The sequence below is a fragment of the Centruroides vittatus genome, unplaced genomic scaffold, assembly GCF_030686945.1.
Source record: "Centruroides vittatus isolate TY-2023 unplaced genomic scaffold, ASM3068694v2 contig_1343, whole genome shotgun sequence".
Classification (NCBI taxonomy): Eukaryota; Metazoa; Arthropoda; class Arachnida; order Scorpiones; family Buthidae; genus Centruroides; species Centruroides vittatus.
In genome coordinates this window covers 616,530-636,166 of record NW_027120855.1, presented here as the reverse complement: position 1 = coordinate 636,166, position 19,637 = coordinate 616,530, and the positions used below count along the sequence as shown (strand labels likewise).

Here is a 19,637-nt window from a genome sequence, read left to right as displayed (position 1 = left end):
ACGAAGAGCATCTTAAATAGCTAGAAGCCATAGCCATTTATAGAGCTATCCGCAGCACCACCTGCGTCAACCGGAAGGAGGAGCTAAATCTATCGGTAGCCTGGCAAGTCCTCATAGAAACCGACCCTTAATTTCCATCCCAACACGAATGAGCATGTTCGTCGCAACAGATTTCGGCTTACAGGAGTTCGATTTATTTAAACATTTACGTTTCATTTTAAAGCGTTCCATCAGATTTCACCTGAAGAAAAACTGCTCAAAAGTTCAAAAATGTTTGTGATAAACTAATTTCATGAAGTGCACAGGTAACAAGTTCGTAACGAAGTGATAATACAATACAATCTTTGGCATCAGAAAAGATAAGTTATGTTTCACATAATGATAATACTTATTCTTTTTTACTTTTTTTCAATTTTGGTGTAAAGTTTCATTAAGCAATACTTAATATTCAGAAATTCAATCTTCAAATTCTTGATTTTGGTGGTTTATTTTTGCTTTGCATTTGACTCACTGGTAAATTATTAATATATATTATAGCCTCATCTACAGAGTCTTCATGAAACACATTGCTGAATGTATTTGTAAGAAGTAATAGAGTAATTGATTCAGGATCAATTTCATCTTCCTTTAACATAGACAACGTTTTATGAAAGGTGAAGGTGAAATCTGTATAAAGTGAAGCAGCAGCAAATGCCTGGTGTCCTATATATATAGGACATCTAACTTTTCTTTGTTATTAAATTTTATACAAGATTATTATGAAATATTTTTTACTATAAACTAGAAGATTTAAGTATATATTTTATAAATTTTCTAAAAACAAATAAAACTTTGACACTTTTATTAGAAAACGTATATTACCTTTTAAAGTGAACACCAAAATCAGGCATATCAAAAGAAGTCGCTATTTCAATCGAATATATATTAAAAATTTGCTGTTAATAAACCACTGATTGTGTTTACTTTATCAGCTATAACAGATCTATGTGCCTACACAAAAATAACTATTGAAAATTTATTGTTCAAAGCATGTCGAAAGCAGGGCCGTGAAGTCGGAGTCGGATTTCTGACCGTAGGAGTCGGAGTCGGAAAAAATGTGTCGACTCCGACTCCCGCATTTTAAATTTACTTAAGATTTTTTATTTAAACGAAAGAAAATTTATTATATGTTTATTGATTTTTTTAAATCTTTTTGTATTTTGTTATAATTCATTTATTTTAAATACAAAATGTATCAATTTTTAATTTATTAAATATGTAGTGTTCTTTGTGGTATTTGTGTTTAGTAGTTAAATTATTTTGACACAATTGAATTTAAATATTTTTGAATCATTCCTTTATTATCCCTGCTCTAAACAAGTACTCTATTTTTCTGAATGAGCCAGACTTATTGATCAGAGTACATATTTTTCTTTTCTGAACAAGGGGTTGAAGTAGCTAGATTGCATACATTTTAGTTTGACTAACTCTTCTGGAAGAGTGAAATTGAAGTGCAAATGCTGTCAAATATATGTAGATGTAGAATTTTATCGCCCCTTTCTCTTATTAAATATTTGTTAAAAATTAATTTTTTTATGCAAATAAATATTAATGTAAGTTAATTATTAAAAAATAATAACTATGAAAGTATTTGGGTAAATGCCCAAGGCTCCTTTCAGAGTTAAGATTAGGGTACTCCCCGTGAGTGCTTCTGCCCCCCAAAAATGACTTGGTATTTAAGTTTGCCGGAATCGGAGTCGGCCTACTAAAATTATCGGGAGTTGGAGTCGAGTGTTTTTTTTACCGACTCCGCAGCCCCGGTCTAAACGACTTTCGACCATCGTACGTATAGGACATTAGGCATATATGGGTTAAGTTGGCCTTATTGTTTAAATATTTAGGACTTACCATACACCAGTGATAAGACTTTTAAATTGTAGTGTTATTAATTATTTTATTAACAAAAGATAAATTTATAATTTCATAGTATTTGGGATGCATTTTGAGAGAGAGATTAATTCATTTCACTCTTCAGTCTAATCTGACAGACGCAATGTATTGGTGAATATTTTAGATAATGTATTTGTTTACATTTTTTAATGCATTCCAACAATATTGTACAGTTGGAGTTGCATTCAATTTGCTACTCAATATAATGTTAAAGCAAAGAAGGTTAACTTAAAGAAAAATAGTTATTTAAGGAGAAGTAGCTTAAAGCAAGTGAAACAGTGTTTTGTAATTTAGAATAGTGAGCAAGAGCTTTAAGTTAAGAATTATTTTAATTTTCCTATATATTAATGTATTCTAATACTGGGTTATGAAATCCTCAGATTGGAATATGCAACTGTGTTGAAAAACCATTTGATTTATCAAATACAAACAGGAAATTATTTATTTACCTAAAACTTTTCTTTTAAAATTGCCAATAGTTATTTCAATTGATTTTTCAAAATTATAATTTCAGTAAGAGAGGGCTAATGTTTAGTAAAGCTGAAATTTGAAGTCAATGAATTTTATCACAAAAATTAAAAAATTTAAATGAAAACAAAGTATTTAACTATTTGGACAGATTCCTCAATTTCATATTATTAGCAAATACAAAAAAATTGATGCTACTGATGACCAGATTCAGTTTTTCAAACCAAAATTAAATTATATGAATGATTATCATATATGCCAGCATGCAGATTTATCTTGAGATGTTTGGCTCAAAATTTCAGTTTAGATCTATCCCTACATGTTAGGATGGTTAGGATATAACTGAAATATGGGTAAGAGTTATGATAACTATAGCAGAAGCGTTTAAGGCAAAACCGTGTCTGTGGAGACACTAATTGTAATACTATTTAATGTATGATGTATAAGTCTGTTGTACATCTGATCTACCGTTGAACGTATACGAACCAAAATTGAAGTTTCCAACAAAATATTAATAGTTTATACAGAATAGTACTACAACAATATTGCTGCATGTGACATATGATAATAGTAAACTGTCATATACTTTTGCTTAATGCTGTATTACAGTAGGTATGTACAACAGCTGTTGGAGATATATGGTATGATGCATTTATACTGAATTTTTATAATTATATCAATTCCTGTTAAATAAGTAAAATAATTTCATCAAACACATTTTTAGTTGAAAATATTTGTGGAGGACTGCAGGAGTTATACAGTAGGTACACAGAAGTTAGTAACACTGTTTCAATTGTTTAACACTCTGTCATAAAGGTTGGCATTTTATACTTATATTTAGGTCAATTCTTAGTTCTGGAGAGAGATTTTTGAGATTTCAAAAGTTGACTTACATGATGGTATATAAAGATGGCAAATACTTTTCACTGACTCTAAATTAGTAGTTCTCAATTTGAACAAATGGATTGGTGAATTTAGCAGAGATTTTTAAAATAAAAATATATGAAATTTCTAAGTATTTCATTATTTGTTTATGTTAGGGTAGTTCAGACAGCAGTATGTTTGGATAGTCCTTCATTAGTTATGGTTTCAGTTCTATCTTTTGTTACTTTTTACAACTTTTTCCGATTACATATTAATTACTTGACAAATGAATCTTTTCACATCTTAATTTTAAAAAGCTGTAAAACAGTTACATAAATGCAGAATTTGTTAATACTTATACATCTTGTAATGAATAATATTAAAATAACCTCCATGTTTTAAATAAATATTCTGAATTAATTAAAATGAATTTATATAAAAAATTTAAAATTTGATAGTTTGTTTAGATTTTATTTTGCATAATTTAGGATCTGATTGCCGAAGACGAAAGGACCGTCAGCACGTTCATGAGAGACTATCTTAAAGATCTTTCTCGAGATGTACAAGAACCGTATTTTTTGATACACGAGGTCGGTAAAATTTATACGAATAAAATTTAGCAATTTGAATAATTATTATATTTAATAATTAATTCTTAATATAATACAGTATTAAATTTTCTTAATGATGTATGACAAAATTAACATTTTATATATAATAATATACATAACCTGACTGTTAGTAATACCAAATGATCTGCCTGATTTTTATCAGGCTATATTAATGCTAATCCAAAACAAAACAATTTAGATAGAGGTAAATGGATAAGCTGCAGTAAATTTAATAATTATAAATAAAATTTTTAATTTTAATTTAGAATACTCTGAAACAGCAAAAGTCTGGCAAATTGTTTGGTATTACTAATGTATGGGTTATGTATGTTATAGATACAATGGAAAATGTGGTTATAATAAAATTTTTCCTTGGTCTGATCATAATTATGTACTAAATCTGCATACTTAAGGGGAATTATAACGAAAAATTTTCCTGACTTTGATTAACTCCTTCTCTGTAAATGTAATGTTAGCATATTTAATACTCCCATTTAATAATTTTTTTGAATCCTCCTGTTAAAAATCTAAATAAAGCCTTTACTACCATTCCTTAACTCTTTCTTGACCCTTTGCTACGCCCCCTTGTTTACGTTTATTTTGTAAAATGGCCGAGGGTAATATAGGTCAGTCGGGTGATATTATTTTAAAAATTCACCAAAAATCAAATTATCATTATATTCATATGAAAAAATCATGTACATTTATTAATATCTTTAGTTTTAAATACAATATTTTTCAATATACAGTAGAGCGTCATTTATCCGAATCAATTGGGGACTGGGGTTGTTTGGATAACCGATTATGTGCAAAAAAATATATTAACCTATCCGATGTTGAAATTTTTCTCCGTCGCGTGTCGCTTTGTGTCGAATTTTCATCGATTTTAAGCCTAACGAAAATTTTTATAATAATAATCGAGGCTATCGTATCGTTAAAAAATATTTCTTTATTTTGTACAAACAAAATAAATGTATTGAAAAATATAAAAACAAAAAAATTATACTTTAGAAGTTAATCTAGTATCAAAAACGTTTGATTCGGCACGACACGGTCCGACTGAAAAGCTTTTGATTAACCGACGTTTCGGTTGACCGGCTTTCGGATAAACGATGCTCTACTGTATTTTATTAGAAAAATTTATAAGAAAAAAAATAATATATATCAGAACTGACATTTAAACTTGATAATTTCTAACTTTTTGTCAAAATTAACATTGTCTAGTTACTTAGTTTTTTGCTGGCACTGAGCCAGAAAGACATAGAATATTGTTTTGTACAACTCTTTATAACACTTACGCATGTACATTTATTCGTTGTGAAATTATTGCACATTATATCAAACATTTGTTTGAAATCAAAACTTTATTCTGCTATCAACTAATATAACGAACTAATATACTTTATTTACTTCATATCGAATAAAAATATGATTACCAGTAGTAATAGATGTAACATTTGCTGATATTTTAGATTAAAATAAAAATTAAAAAAATATATAAAATATCAGAACTGAAGGTCACAACTTGAATATTTATAACACTTTGATGTATTATAGCATGAATGAACTTATTATAGTAATATTATTGCATGAATATGCTAAAAATGAAATAAAAAATTATCAGGAAATGAAAAATTAAGAAAAAAAAACATTAATTAAAATTTTTTAAGTGAACAAAACACCACCTGGACAAAAATATGTGAAACGGACAAGATGCTGCCGTCAAGTGCTGACATCTGTTGATAAATTTTATAAAAATTGATTTTTAACGGGGTTTCGACGAATCGGTACCTTGGCCTATTTGCTTAACAATTGGGGGTGTGACAGATTGGTACCCCAGTCAAGAAAGAGAATTAAATAAATGACACTTCCTGTAGCGGTGTTACTAACAGCGATTTGATAAAATTCAAATGTACTTGGAAGTACTTTCAACAACTTACAGCCATCATCCTCAGGCAAAAATCGAATACAATAAATGTATTCAATTTTCGCCTTAGGATGATGGCTGTAAGTTGTTGAAAGTACTTCCAAGTACATTTGAATTTTATCAAATCGCTGTTAGTAACACCGCTACAGGAAGTGTCATTTATTTAATTTTCTAAACACTGGCGTGAAGTGTACTGTATGTTCGTCAAGAAAGAGTTAAACATACACTGTTCTATAACATATATCAATATGATTTTATTTATTTAAAAACGAACAGACTTCATACTGTTGCATTTAAACAATGAAACCATGAACAGTATGAGAACCTTCATGAGGTTTCATTCTTTTGTTAGTTTTCTTTAATTTGTAACAACAGTTATCTGGAAGGCAATAAATCTGTCAATTATTGTGTTCCAAGAAAGGGAATGAGATTGGGTGTTTGTTATTGTTATTTTTATGGCTTCATATTATGCAGGAAACACCCCTCTACCAACATAAAAATGTTTGTTTTAATCTGTTTATCAATAACCAATCATGCATGAATTGAAAAACAAAAAAATTTTCAGTAGCCAATTTCATCAGGCCTGATTTTGAAAGCATAAGACACATACAATAAAAATTTATCTGACTCATTCATACACAATTGAAAGCTATTGTGCTATTCACTTTCAAGCTATTGTGATGAATTTCACAATAGCTACAAAGATACAAAAAAGAAAGTTATTGTCATTGATGTTAAAATTAAGATTTTGGTTGAAGTTGAAAAAACTAGACATACGTAAAGAGTATGGAATCCTGTCATTGACTTCATTGACCATCATAAGAAATTGGGATCAAATTTTGTAGTTGTTTGAAGAAAACAATATGAAAGTTAAAAAAATGATGCAAAATACAAATATCAATGTTGAAGTTACATTGTTCTTGTGGTTGAAGTAAATGAGAAGTGGAAGTGAGCTGGCCTGTGTTACAAGAAAAGACCATTGAAGTTTTGAGATTCTTTAACATTGAATTCAACTTACATTTGCAGATGGGTTGATCATTTCAAGAAACATCATAACATTTGTACAGGAAAAATCTCTCGTGAAGCTAATGTGGTTGACAAATCACAAATGGAAGATTGGATTAAAAGCATTTGGCCAAATAAAATTGAAGGATATGCAGAGGAAACTTTAATCTCAACAAAATGGGTCTTTTTTTCAAACTGCTACCCAATAGTACATTAAAACTTAACAGATAGCAATACATCAGTGGTAAACATTTGAAAGAACAGATTACAGCACTTGTTTATGCAAATATGATGGCAGCAAAAAAGAAAGTTGTTGGTTATTGAAAAAACCAGCAAATCACAATATTTAACTAATGTAAGGACATTGCCTATCAATTATCAAGCTAATAAAGTGTTGGAGGACTTCTGAATTATTCAAAAATATTTAAAGGCATGCAGCGCCGGATTAAGCCTCTAGCGGGCCCTAGACAAAATTTAAATTGGGGCCCCATTTAAATAAGTTGCTTCTAAACAAATCTTATATAATGTGACATTAGCGTAGCTAGCATGGGTGACACCCAGTGCGGATATCGTGGTGTCACCCCAAGTCACACCGCAGTGTCACCCTTTTTAACTCTTTTATAAAACACTATTGAATTGTAATATCTTTGCACTCGAGCAATTTGAACGCTACATCGAATATGCGATGTCGCGACGTATAAGTTTAGATTTAGAAAATAAATCATAACCATACATCAGTACTACCATGAGAGGCGGCCCTAGGAATATTTCTAGACGGTGCAAGAGATCTCGTGGCGCACATTACTTCTGATGCATGGGTGGCTGTTGACCTTTTTTTTTTCTTTTTAGATAATGGCTAGTCGAGTTTCTGTCCTATCTAATTTCTTAAATAATTTTTAACTCGTTTTGAAACAGAGAAATCTTCTGCACTGAAGCCGGGCCTCTCCGAATTACGGGCCCTAGGACATTTGTCTACTTTGCCTATTCGATAGTCCGGCCCTGAAGGCATGAGATCTCTAATTGGTACACAACAATTAATAAATTCTTTTCCTGGTAAACAATTGCTCACACATTTCAAATTTAAAAAATATTAAGCTTGCTTTCCTGTCTGAATATAATGAATGTGATTCAACCAATGGATTAAGGGATCATTCAAAGTCTGAAACATTATCAGAAGATTTTGCATAGGAAAGTTATAAAAGATTCAGAAGAACACAAGACCTTAATAGTTACAATTTTTAAGGTAATTTGAGTGTCAAACAGAGAATAGAATTAAATTATTATTTCAGCAACCTAATAGTGCTGTTTTTCCCAAACTTATTACGACAACTTCTGTATGTTATGACACTTTATTCTTCTTAAGTACCTTTAACAAAATGCATTTCGGACTCATATTGTCTGTCTTCAGTTGTTATACAATTGTTACATATTAAAATTTGGTATACAAACCAGATTATTAAATACATGTTTGGCTTTCAAATCTTCAAATACACTATTAAAAGCAACAAGACACATACCATAAGATAAGCACACATTTAAAATACAAATAAAACACAAAGTGAAGAATTTTTACCTCACTTTTACTTAAACATTCGTTGTGATAAGTTTGGGAAAAACAGCACTATTAGGTTGCTGAAATAATAATTTAATACAAATTCAAACAAGAAGCTAAATGAAGGAGAGAATACAATGCTTCAGTTTGTAACTGCTGAATCCATTTGAAACTTGCAGAATATTTTTTCGTTTTTGGAATAGATTCAAAAGAACAATACAGTAGAACCCGAATTATGCGAGGTAATGTGGACCGATGCTAACTCAGATAAAACAAATGGCCATAGGCATTTTAAATTAAAAAATAGATATATAAAAGATATAGTGTGATACATCACTTATAAGCCTTTTTTTTTTAATACCTTACTGAATTTAATCATATATAAGAACAACAATTTTTACTTTATTTATCATACAGTTAATACTTACAATAGTTCTAAGAATAGAAATGTATATTACTATAGTTACATTTTAATATGGTTTGTTCCACATTGAGGTTAAATGTAAAATTAACAGAAACAAATCATTTTGTAGTAAATGTTTTAAACTTTCTTTTATGAATCAAAGTATCTTATACGAGAAGTAGTGTATTCATTTACATGTTAGCCATGGATAATACCAAACCTCAGATAATTGGGATTCTACTGTACTACAGATGTGTTGGATATTGATATATTTGTTATTGATGAATTTACAAATTAATGACAATGCAATCACATCAGATATGATGTCTGATGTAGAAATTGTAGATGATTCTAAGAATTCACAAATAGAGACTCACGAACCAATGGCGACGAAGAAAATGAAATGCAGGTCGAAGAACCTGTCCCTTCAATTAATGATGCATTTGCTGCAATTCAAGTTTTCTCTCTCTATTTTGAGAGCAAAGAAAACAGTGAATCAAGCTTAAAAATTGAAATAAACTGGATGCACATTACTGGTTGGCTCATTCCATTAAAAAAAATAATGGATTATTTCAAATTTTGATTGAAAATAAAAGTGATTTTTTTTTAATACAGTAAAATGATCAAATGTATCAGTTTTAACTTTCAGTTAAAATATCATTGTAAAAATGGCATGCTTGTAACTAATTTGTTTCGTTATACACTTGCTATTTTATAACAAAAATAATTTGTTATAGCTGTGGTGTCATTGTAACAAAACTCTGCCAAAATGAACTTTTTCTGTTGGACTCCCGAATATTGTTATGAATTGTTTTGTTGTATATACGGGACGAGTCAAAAATTTCTTGTACTTTTTTCATTCCGAAAGTACCGAAGATATATTAATTTTGTAACGAGTTACGTAGGAAGTTACATTATGTACGACATTAACAAAATTAATGTACTGTTAGTAGTATTGGAACGAGAAGGGTGCAAGGGACTTTTGACTCACCCTGTATATAAATACCATGCCGGGGCTAAAGCACAAGTCAGTCGAGAGCCAAGGAGAGTTGTGGGTGCCAAATTTGTCACATTTGGCATCATGAATGACCAGTATGGTTACATATAAATCTTTCCCTTCGTATGCCATATCAAGTCACCCCGACGTTGGCAAATATTCAGTGCACGTTAGTACGGATTAGTTTACGTGCCAAGTGATGTCCGTAGTACCGTAGTGGTTCCCCGTTACCTACTCCGAGTACGCGATAGTACGCAAGGGGGAAATGCCTTCCGGGAGGTCTTTTAAGGGTAACCGGCCCCTATTCGGGCAATACAGACGTGGAGAAGTTCCGGAAAACTCCACACGGCCGGTCCGTTCCGGCGAGGCGCAAACCTTCGACCGAACTCCCGGCGTTTGGTGAAGGAATCACTTGGCCACTCGTGGGCTACAAATAAATAAATAAATTAATTAATTAATTAATAGTTCTGGAAATCCTGCTTGCCATACAGTGCATGAAAGCCAAAAACAACTGCACGGCAAACGGAAGCCGTGGGTTCGAGTCAGGCTACTGGCCGATTCTTTTCTTCCAGAGTATCGTAAATTAAAATTAAAAACTAGTTTATCGACAATTTTTAAATTTACCACGAGACAGTAACTTAACCTCTACCTTTAGCCAAATTGCCTCATATCGATTAGCCTTAATATAGCCCGATAAAAAATCCGGAGATAATTTTGTATTATTACATTTTTAATTTTATAATTTTTGATTTTGTCTAGCATTTTTTATTATATAAATTCAAAATTAATTTTAAAATTATAGGATCTGAAGAGAAACATAAATTTTAGTTTCACGATTATATTAATGATTGAATTTATTTAAAAATTTTATTATAATCTGATATCAAAAAATTTATTTCTTAAAGTATGAAAATTTAAAGTGTTGACTTCCTGTTATTAAGTCTTGCTACTAAAATATTAGTAGAAATATTTTTTGATTTCTATTGATTTTATAAAATAAATAAATGAATATTTCCAATAGAATTATCGTTCTTTTAATAGAAGTGGATTTCTTTTCATTTTCCGGCTATCTTCGATTCAAAGTGAAATAATCAAAGAAATAATTATTATAATGTATATTTTTGAGTTTATGAATTAAGAGATTGATTTGCATAACAAATCAACCAATTATTATTGTATTCAGATATTAAATTATTACATATTCTGTTTCATTATATGGCTTTTTTAAAATAACATAGAAATATTTTTCCTGTAAGAATATATTTGTTAATGTAAAATTTCCAACATCAAAAATTATAAATTGTTTATACTGGTTGAGTTATTTGTCTTTTTAAAACTTTTTCATGTCTCTTGCAAGATTTACAGTTAGTTCAATGCTTTTTTTTAGTAAAAACTCATACAATTGGTTTGTTTGCAAAAAATTGATATTACATTCAGTCTGTTTTGGTAATTTACAGAATTTTCAAGACAGACCAAATATAGGATCATTATTTGCTGAAAGATTAATAATATAATGTTTTTTATTAAAAATAAAAGATTAATTACATAAATCTAATGTTAAATTAAAAACTAGTTTTTGTGTAAATTTACATATATATTGTGAAGTTACAATGACAAGTTTATGTAAGAAACATTGTTCCTAAAATTTAAGATCTGTGATATTCAATAGGGATATACCTATCAGTAAATAATTCTTCTGAATTAAATTTGGTTTCTGTTGGATTTAAAAATTGATCGTTCGTAATTTTAGGTTAGCCTTGTAGTAGTAGTAAACAATTTTCCCATAGGCAGTTGGTTTAACTGACAAGAATGCAAATTTAAAAATCATATAAAAATCAGTCTAGCATACTACTATTTTTTTATCTTATTCTGTAGTTCAAACTCGAATATAAATAAGAATGGCAAAATGTTACGAATGGAGTCCGGCGAGCCGAACGCACTTCGACCCGATAGGTCCGTAAATGTAACATTTTAGAAATGATGTTTTAACTTATTTCTAAACTAATGCAGTGTTTCTTTCCTTTTGCTATTTGGTATATATTATCTGATGGCAAAAAGTCTTAACAGGATGAATTTTGTTCTACATATATTAAAACAATTGAATTTTACTTTTTTAAATTAAAATGACGGAATTGGTCGTTACAAATATCGTCGTAACTTCGCTTTTTCGACGTCGGAGCGTAATCGGTTACGTACCTCAAAGCCCGTTACCGGTGTGCAATCGACATCAAAAACGAAAAAATAAATTCCACGAACGTTTTCGAACCTTCGACGGTTCTTCTTCGGGCGGCGACGAATTTCCGTTAGAATGTCATTAAGTACGAATATTATTCGAAATTCAAATACGTGTTACCCGACGAAATTTTACTAGGCACGCGCACTATATATGTAGCAATCGACGAGAATTTATAGACCTTTGTCCACTAGCACTTGCCATTCTACGGACAGATTTAATTCCTCTTTGTGGTTGATGAAGGTGTTGCTTAGTTTATAGATATATAAGGCTTCCAACCACTTCAGATGTTCGGTGTACGGTGTGGCGAGGACGATTCTCGTCCGGTTAAAATTCGGCTCTATCTCGGGATCACTGGCGTAAATGGCCAGAGCCGTGGTGGTCCCGGCGTGTCGTACGTCCGCGACGTGCTCTTTTATTCTAATCCCCGAGGAGTGCTTCGTAGAGCCAACGTAAATGAGCTCCCTATCGCATCCGTGATCTTTTATTGGGATGTCGTAGACTCCCGGGAGTCTATCCCGGTTAAGAATGTCCTTTCCCTTGTGAATTTATTTTTTTGTTTTTGATGTTAATTGCACACCGGTAACAGGCTTTGAGGTGTATAATACAAATATCATTTTCATTTAAAGTATTATAACTATTGTTCACAAAATTAATTTAATATTTATTCAGATTTTATTGTTTGGAGCCAAGTTATCTTCATTACGTGTAAAATAAAAACTTTTTATTTTTGAATTTTGATATCAATTTACAAATTTTTATCAAATGGATTCAAATTTGTATTTATAAATCCATGTGTATATTTAACAAAATGCTTTTGTTGAATTATTTTTTAAAATACAATATCATACTTAAAATTTAAAAATACGTTCATTTCTAGTTTTTAGATTTTTTGTTTTCCAAGCAAAACGAAGTTTGGGACAATAGAAATGATAAAGTTAATCAAGATATGACTCGTCCACTCACTCATTATTGGATAGCATCTTCACATAACACGTAAGTCAAAAGATAACATTAATTAATTATTGTCTTGTGTGAGATTTTTCTGTAGATTAAAGTTTTCTCTTGGAAGTATCTTTTGACTGTAATTGTTGTTAATGATTAGTAGAATATTCTTTTGGTGATAATAGTAAATCTCTTATTTGAAGTTGGTGTTTCTCAAAAATTTATATTTTGTACAATTATGTGATTTTTAAATAAAATTCTTTTCAAAACTTTTGATCAAATTTAGGATTTTTATCAAAGTATATGATGGTTTTTCTACACACTATGTGATTTTTAAGATCACAGTAATAGCAGAATTTCAATAACAAAAAGTAAGTAATATTTAACTAATCATAAAGTGCTTTAACGCAGTTATTTATTCATGATTGCATCCAAAAACTTGAAACTTGGAAATGATTTTGAACTTATTTTTATCATATTAGGCAAGTTGATTTGAAGAATAAATCTAAATTACCCATTACTAATGTAAATTGTAAGAGTTTAAAATTGATTGAAATGCAAAAGGAATAAATTATTATCATATTAAACAAAATATATATACAAATTAAACAAAGATAGTGGCATAATTATTTATTATTCGAGATCTTCGATAGAAAATGCCCTAAGTAACTAGTTATATCTGCGGCAAACCTAACCGTATATTGGAAAGTCTACGGCAGTAGCGGTATCGCAGAAACTGTCCTGCTAACAATTAATGTATTACTCTGCCTTCATTCTCTGTACGGGCATCTATCAAAACATGATCTCTTTTCTGACAATATTCTTGGATGATTTATGTCAGAGATGTTTTTGTTTTAAGTGAAATGTAACATGTAACAAAATATACAACATTAGAAATGACATCTTTTAATTTACTTTACTACGTGTAATATTTATTGTGTTTTTACGGATCGTCTGGCACGTCGGTCTATTTGGGAGACCGTAAAATCAGATATTTCTGTATGGTGAAAACCAGCATGCCGGTTATCTTTGGGAATGTTGGCATACTGGTTTATGTGAGGTTATACATTTCTTTCTAGAGTGTACATGAAAAAAAATGAACGCATTCTTATTCTAAAACTGTGAAAGTGTCATTATGAAACTATGATTGTGTTTAATTTCTGCATTTTGTCTTCTTTCTAACAATGTATAAGAATCATAGAATGCCAAAAGTGTATTTTTTTATATGTATTTTATTGTAATTTGATCCAAAAATGCAAAAATAAACATATCAAATCTCAGAAACTTCCTGTAAATTATCTGAACTTTGTGTGAAATTTGAGAGGAAGGCATTATTTTTAAGGTCGGAGTAGAGTTGGGGTGAGGTTATCAGTGCAGCCCATAATGACATTCTATTACTACTGATGTCAATAAACCATTAATTATTTTATTGTCCTATAGACAAAAGCTTTTCCTGATTTTAAGTAGGTCAAATTACAATGCTATTATTTTATTGTACTGGAAAGAGTGTTTTCTTTAACATTTATTTAACTAGTTTTGTTATGTGGTTAATTTTATTCTTTAATCACAGTTTAACTGACATGCCAGTAACCCTGCTGCAATTCCTGCATGATTATCTCCCTTGATTCTATGTGGCTTGCCAGTCAATCTGTGAAAATACAGTATTTTGCATGTATATGTAGTATATTTATGAGAATTTGTCTACATGTAATATTTAAGAGAAATATTTCTGAATCTCCCTATTATGGATCGGGTTATAACATTAATTAAACCAGAAAACATTGTAAATTTAGAAAACTAAAAAATGTATTTTTCAAATCCCAACGTGAACAGCCAAATTTCTTTTGACCGACAAGGTCAACGTAGACGAGAATATCATCTATTGTATTTTATTACCATACTTAATGTAACTATTTATATAAAGATAAGAAAATATTGATTAAAGGAAAGAGTAAAATTTTATATTTTAATACATGTTTAATAACCCCTATATATAAGGTTAGATTAAAAACTCAGAGTAATCAATGTTGTCCAATAGTGGACTTTCACAACACTTTTTTTGTTTAACTTGGAGCATTTTTACTTTCTCAGCTGTTATATATAACAGAAGAAAAGTATGGCAATTGATTGGAAAATGACCCCTGAAGAATTTTGCATTTTTGGACTTATAACATTGAGAAATGCAAAAGAAACTTGGGGAGGGGCTAATTTCTGTATGTATGGATATTTGTGTGTGTGGGGGGGACAATTTTGTTCACTCTCTTTGAAGGTACTTTTTGTTAAAAATTTCTCAAATTTTTCAGGGAGGTTTGTTTATAAGAAAATTAATGTTAAATTTTAGTAATTAAAGGCCAAGGGAATGGGGGAATAAAGGGGATCCTGTGTATGTCCAGTAGAGTTGGTCTTAATGATGATTTTACTTATTATTACCATTTACAGTTTATTATAAAACTTATCTCTCCTCTCGAAATTAATTTTTTTGCCATTTTATAATAGTTAAAAATATAAAAAGTTTTTTAAACAAGATATCACAACAGATGGTGCCACCAAATATCGGCATTACTCCTCTTTTTCAAAAGAAAATATATCTCGCTGAGTTTCTTGGCATTCTTCTGTCATCAGATCCGTTTCGGGTTCCATTATGTGCTCTTCAATGTTCTCTACTTTTGCTATTATACTCTCATCTTTTGAAAAAAAAAGACACAAAACTTAACAAGTATTCACCTGACAATCTTGCAAATACTATAAAAGAATTGTTTCTCTCAGAAAAATAAAAGGTTGGAATTACAAGGGAGAGTTTCAAAGTCTTGAGGAATACTATCCGATCAGTATATACCGGATTGAGCGTCAATGTCGACGTCGACGTATCTCGCACTCCGAAAAGTTTTGAATTGTTGCCCGAAGACGAGGGAAGACCAATCGGTATTCATTATGTTACGTCGCTTCTTCTTGTGTTTGTTCTGTAAGGTGTTCATTATCCGAACATGTGTTTGTTGTCTGAACATAAAAATCTTTCACGGAAGTGTTCATTATCTGATTTATTTGTTAACTGATCACCCATTGTATTTATTAAAAATTGTGAGTATTTTAGAAGACATACAGTCTTTGTCATCAGGCAAAAATACTTGGGAATTTATATCTTTGTCGATAATTTTGCATGTATCTTACTTTTATTAGACTCTTCTAATTTTTATCGAATATCTTTTAAGTGATAACAAAGGAATTAATATTTTTGGACGAACGTACCATTATATTCTCTATGCCGATGATCTGGTACTATTAGCCCCAACACGAGTAACTTTACAATGTAAACTTCGCGTAGTAAACAACTATCTGAATTCTTTATACTTTTGATAATCCGAAACCGTGTCATAATTCTTCTTTGTTACTTAAACACTATGTAGTGTAATAAATTCGAACACTTGGCATTCTTTCATCTTTATTTTAATTCAGTCGATAGGCCAAAGAGGGGCACGTTACGCCCGAAACATATAATTTAAAACGCATATCAACCGAACTAAAATAAAGATGAAAGAATGCCAAGTGTTCAAATTTATTACACTACATAGTATTTAAGCAACAAAAAATTCTTTATACTTGTCAATTAATGCATCAAAGTCAAAAATACTCATATTTAGAAATAATATTAAATTATCAAACCAAGAGAAATCCTTTTTCTTAAATGGGCAACCACTTGTATTAGTAAATAACATAAAATATTTAAGAATAACCATTAACTGAGCTGTAATTTTCATCTACATTCGAAACAGCTTACTACTAAAATTAATTTACTTACCGACAATGCTATCTATTTATGTGCAACACTAAAAATTACGAATTTAAAACAACAGGTCAAAATATTTAATACATTAATAATCCCTTCAATTTTCTATGCAAGCCCAATATGGGCACTTGATTTGCTATACGACTTGGAAAAATTTCATATTACCTATTTACGAAAATTGTTTAAAATTGAAAGATCAGTCCCAGGTTATGCAATAAGAGTTGAAACAGATATCAATTATTTTTTCCTGAAGAGATTAATTAGGTTTTACTACAGATTAAAAAATACCAATGACTCTTTCTTACACGAAAAACCTTGACAATCCAGTGTTTTTATATACAACTGCTAACGTTTTCAACCCCTTCGGGGTCTTCATCAGGCACAGCACAAAGGTAGTTTCAAATGCCCGTGAATGGAACCAAGAAACCAAAGCGAGTTCTATTCCAATTTTTGAAATCAAAGAAATTGGAAGATAAAAATGGAACATTATGCACGAGCTATTATCTATTATCTACGCCTGCGTACTATTTACGTTCACCGCTCTTTAAATTTAAAACAATTAATGCAATATTAAGTTATTTGTGGGTGTGGGATTCCCTCATAGCAAAATTTCCATGCTTGCGAGATGTTGATTGCATCCTTGTAGTTGATGCACGTGTTGTGCAAACCCGCTTTATATTACTCGCCCGACCACACGCCTATACACACCGCAAACAGATACTAGAATTGGCGCATATCCTCTGTTACTCATCCTTTTTCCGGTTTAATAACAAAACATACGTACAAAAACGAGGTGTCCCCATGGGTAGCCCACTATCGGGTGACTTATGCGAGCTAGTGATCAGGAGACTTGAACAACAAATAATCCCGTCATTCCTTACCAACATCCTCCTCTACAGGAGGTATGTAGATGACATCCTTATCATATGGAAGGCAGAACCAGACATAAATGAGTTTATCAATGCAATGAACACCAACGGGTATGGGCTAAGCGTTAAATTGGAACAAAAAAGCAACACCTTCGCACATTTCCTCGACTTGGACATTCAAATAAGGGATAATAAAATCACTCATAAAGTATTTTACAAACAATGCCATGTACCTCTGTTCATCCCAGCTTCCTCGGAGGATCCATATTCGTATAAGATAGCGGCTTTTAGGGCACTAATTAAGCGCGCATTCACGCACAACTCGAAGTATGAAGACACAGTGGCCGAGCTAGGCCGTATCCAGGAAGTGGCATCTCAACACGGTTATGATAGAAAAATAGTGTACAACATGGCACGCAAGTACGCACGGGGAAATACTCGTAACAACCTACAAGCCGGGGTAAGATCCGCAGATATTAGTGCAAGAAAAATAGTTGAGTACAACCACCATTTAGATGCGATATACAGAGAAATCGCATCCAGCACCCGAAATAAAATAACTTACAGGAGACCGCGATCAGTTTACAGCTTACTTCGAAATGGGAAGGACAATTTGGACATGAAACACGCACCGGGCGTATATGAGGTTCCCCTGCGGGATGACAGATTTAATAGAAGTCTGGTCTACGTGGGTTCGACCAAACGCTCCCTCCATCAGCGACTCCGAGAGCACAGGTACGACATTGCCAATAATAAACTATCTACCACACTGGCAACGTATGCCACACAGCAGGGAATCACTGCCGACCTCAAAAACGCCCGTATAATCAGAATGTCACAACACACGGACCAACTCAGAACGCTGGAGACCCTAGAGATATATAAAGCGGGTTTGCACAACACGTGCATCAACTACAAGGATGCAATCAACATCTCGCAAGCATGGAAATTTTGCTATGAGGGAATCCCACACCCACAAATAACTTAATATTGCATTAATTGTTTTAAATTTAAAGAGCGGTGAACGTAAATAGTACGCAGGCGTAGATAATAGATAATAGCTCGTGCATAATGTTCCATTTTTATCTTCCAATTTCTTTGATTTCAAAAATTGGAATAGAACTCGCTTTGGTTTCTTGGTTCCATTCACGGGCATTTGAAACTACCTTTGTGCTGTGCCTGATGAAGACCCCGAAGGGGTTGAAAACGTTAGCAGTTGTATATAAAAACACTGGATCGTCAAGGTTTTTCGTGTAAGAAAGAATTAAGTTTCATCCAGTCTACAGGAAGAAGTATAGTTGTAATACCAATGACGATAATATAAAATTTTTACATCAAAGTACGCTAAATCAAATCGACGACTCAAGTTTTAATAAAAACTTATGGCAATATAAGTTTAATAAACTACTTCAAACATTTGAAATTTCAAGTGAAATATTTAACAATTCAGAGACCAATTGGCAATACGGTTATACACTAATGATCGAATTAGCCTTGTCACAACCAATAATAAAGGATCAGAATTCATTAATGAACTTGGTTTACCATCCTCGGTATCTAAGTACCCTAAACATACCTACAAACTCGAACATTATAACCTCCAAAACAAATACAAACATCAAAAGACTATTACTTCAAATCACACTCAACAAATATTTGCTATTCATCAACAATACTTATATAGATTTTACTAATGAACATTGTTATTGGTGCAATTCCAGAGATAATTCCGTGATTCGTTTATTAAAGGACTGCGACGGTCTGTTTAAATACCGTCAAAAATACGAAATTATCGAAATAATAAACAAGAATCGAAACCAAAATTACAGAACTAGGCTAGGTTACCTAACAATAAACCAAATGTATAAAGTAACAACTTTTTTATTCAAATTACTAATGTGCTAAAATGAAATGGAACTAATTGAGAATTTTGTTATCTATGTTCCTTATTAATCAAAATATATTAATTAATTGTAAGTAATTATTGTCATATTATTATGTAAAATTTGTAATACTACTATTGTATTTAAAGAAATGTACTGTACATATG

General features: G+C 31.2%; 1 protein-coding gene across 1 annotated transcript in view; it reads left to right on the top strand.

Annotated features, from left to right (window-relative positions):
• sl (small wing phospholipase C gamma 1) overlaps positions 1-19,637 on the top strand; it is a 154,401-nt gene that overhangs the window by 34,461 nt on the left and 100,303 nt on the right. Inside the window, exons 7-8 of the mRNA XM_067289281.1 lie at positions 3,750-3,851; positions 12,870-12,985. Coding sequence (XP_067145382.1) covers positions 3,750-3,851; positions 12,870-12,985 — 218 coding nt within the window. The remainder of the gene's footprint in view (positions 1-3,749; positions 3,852-12,869; positions 12,986-19,637) is intronic.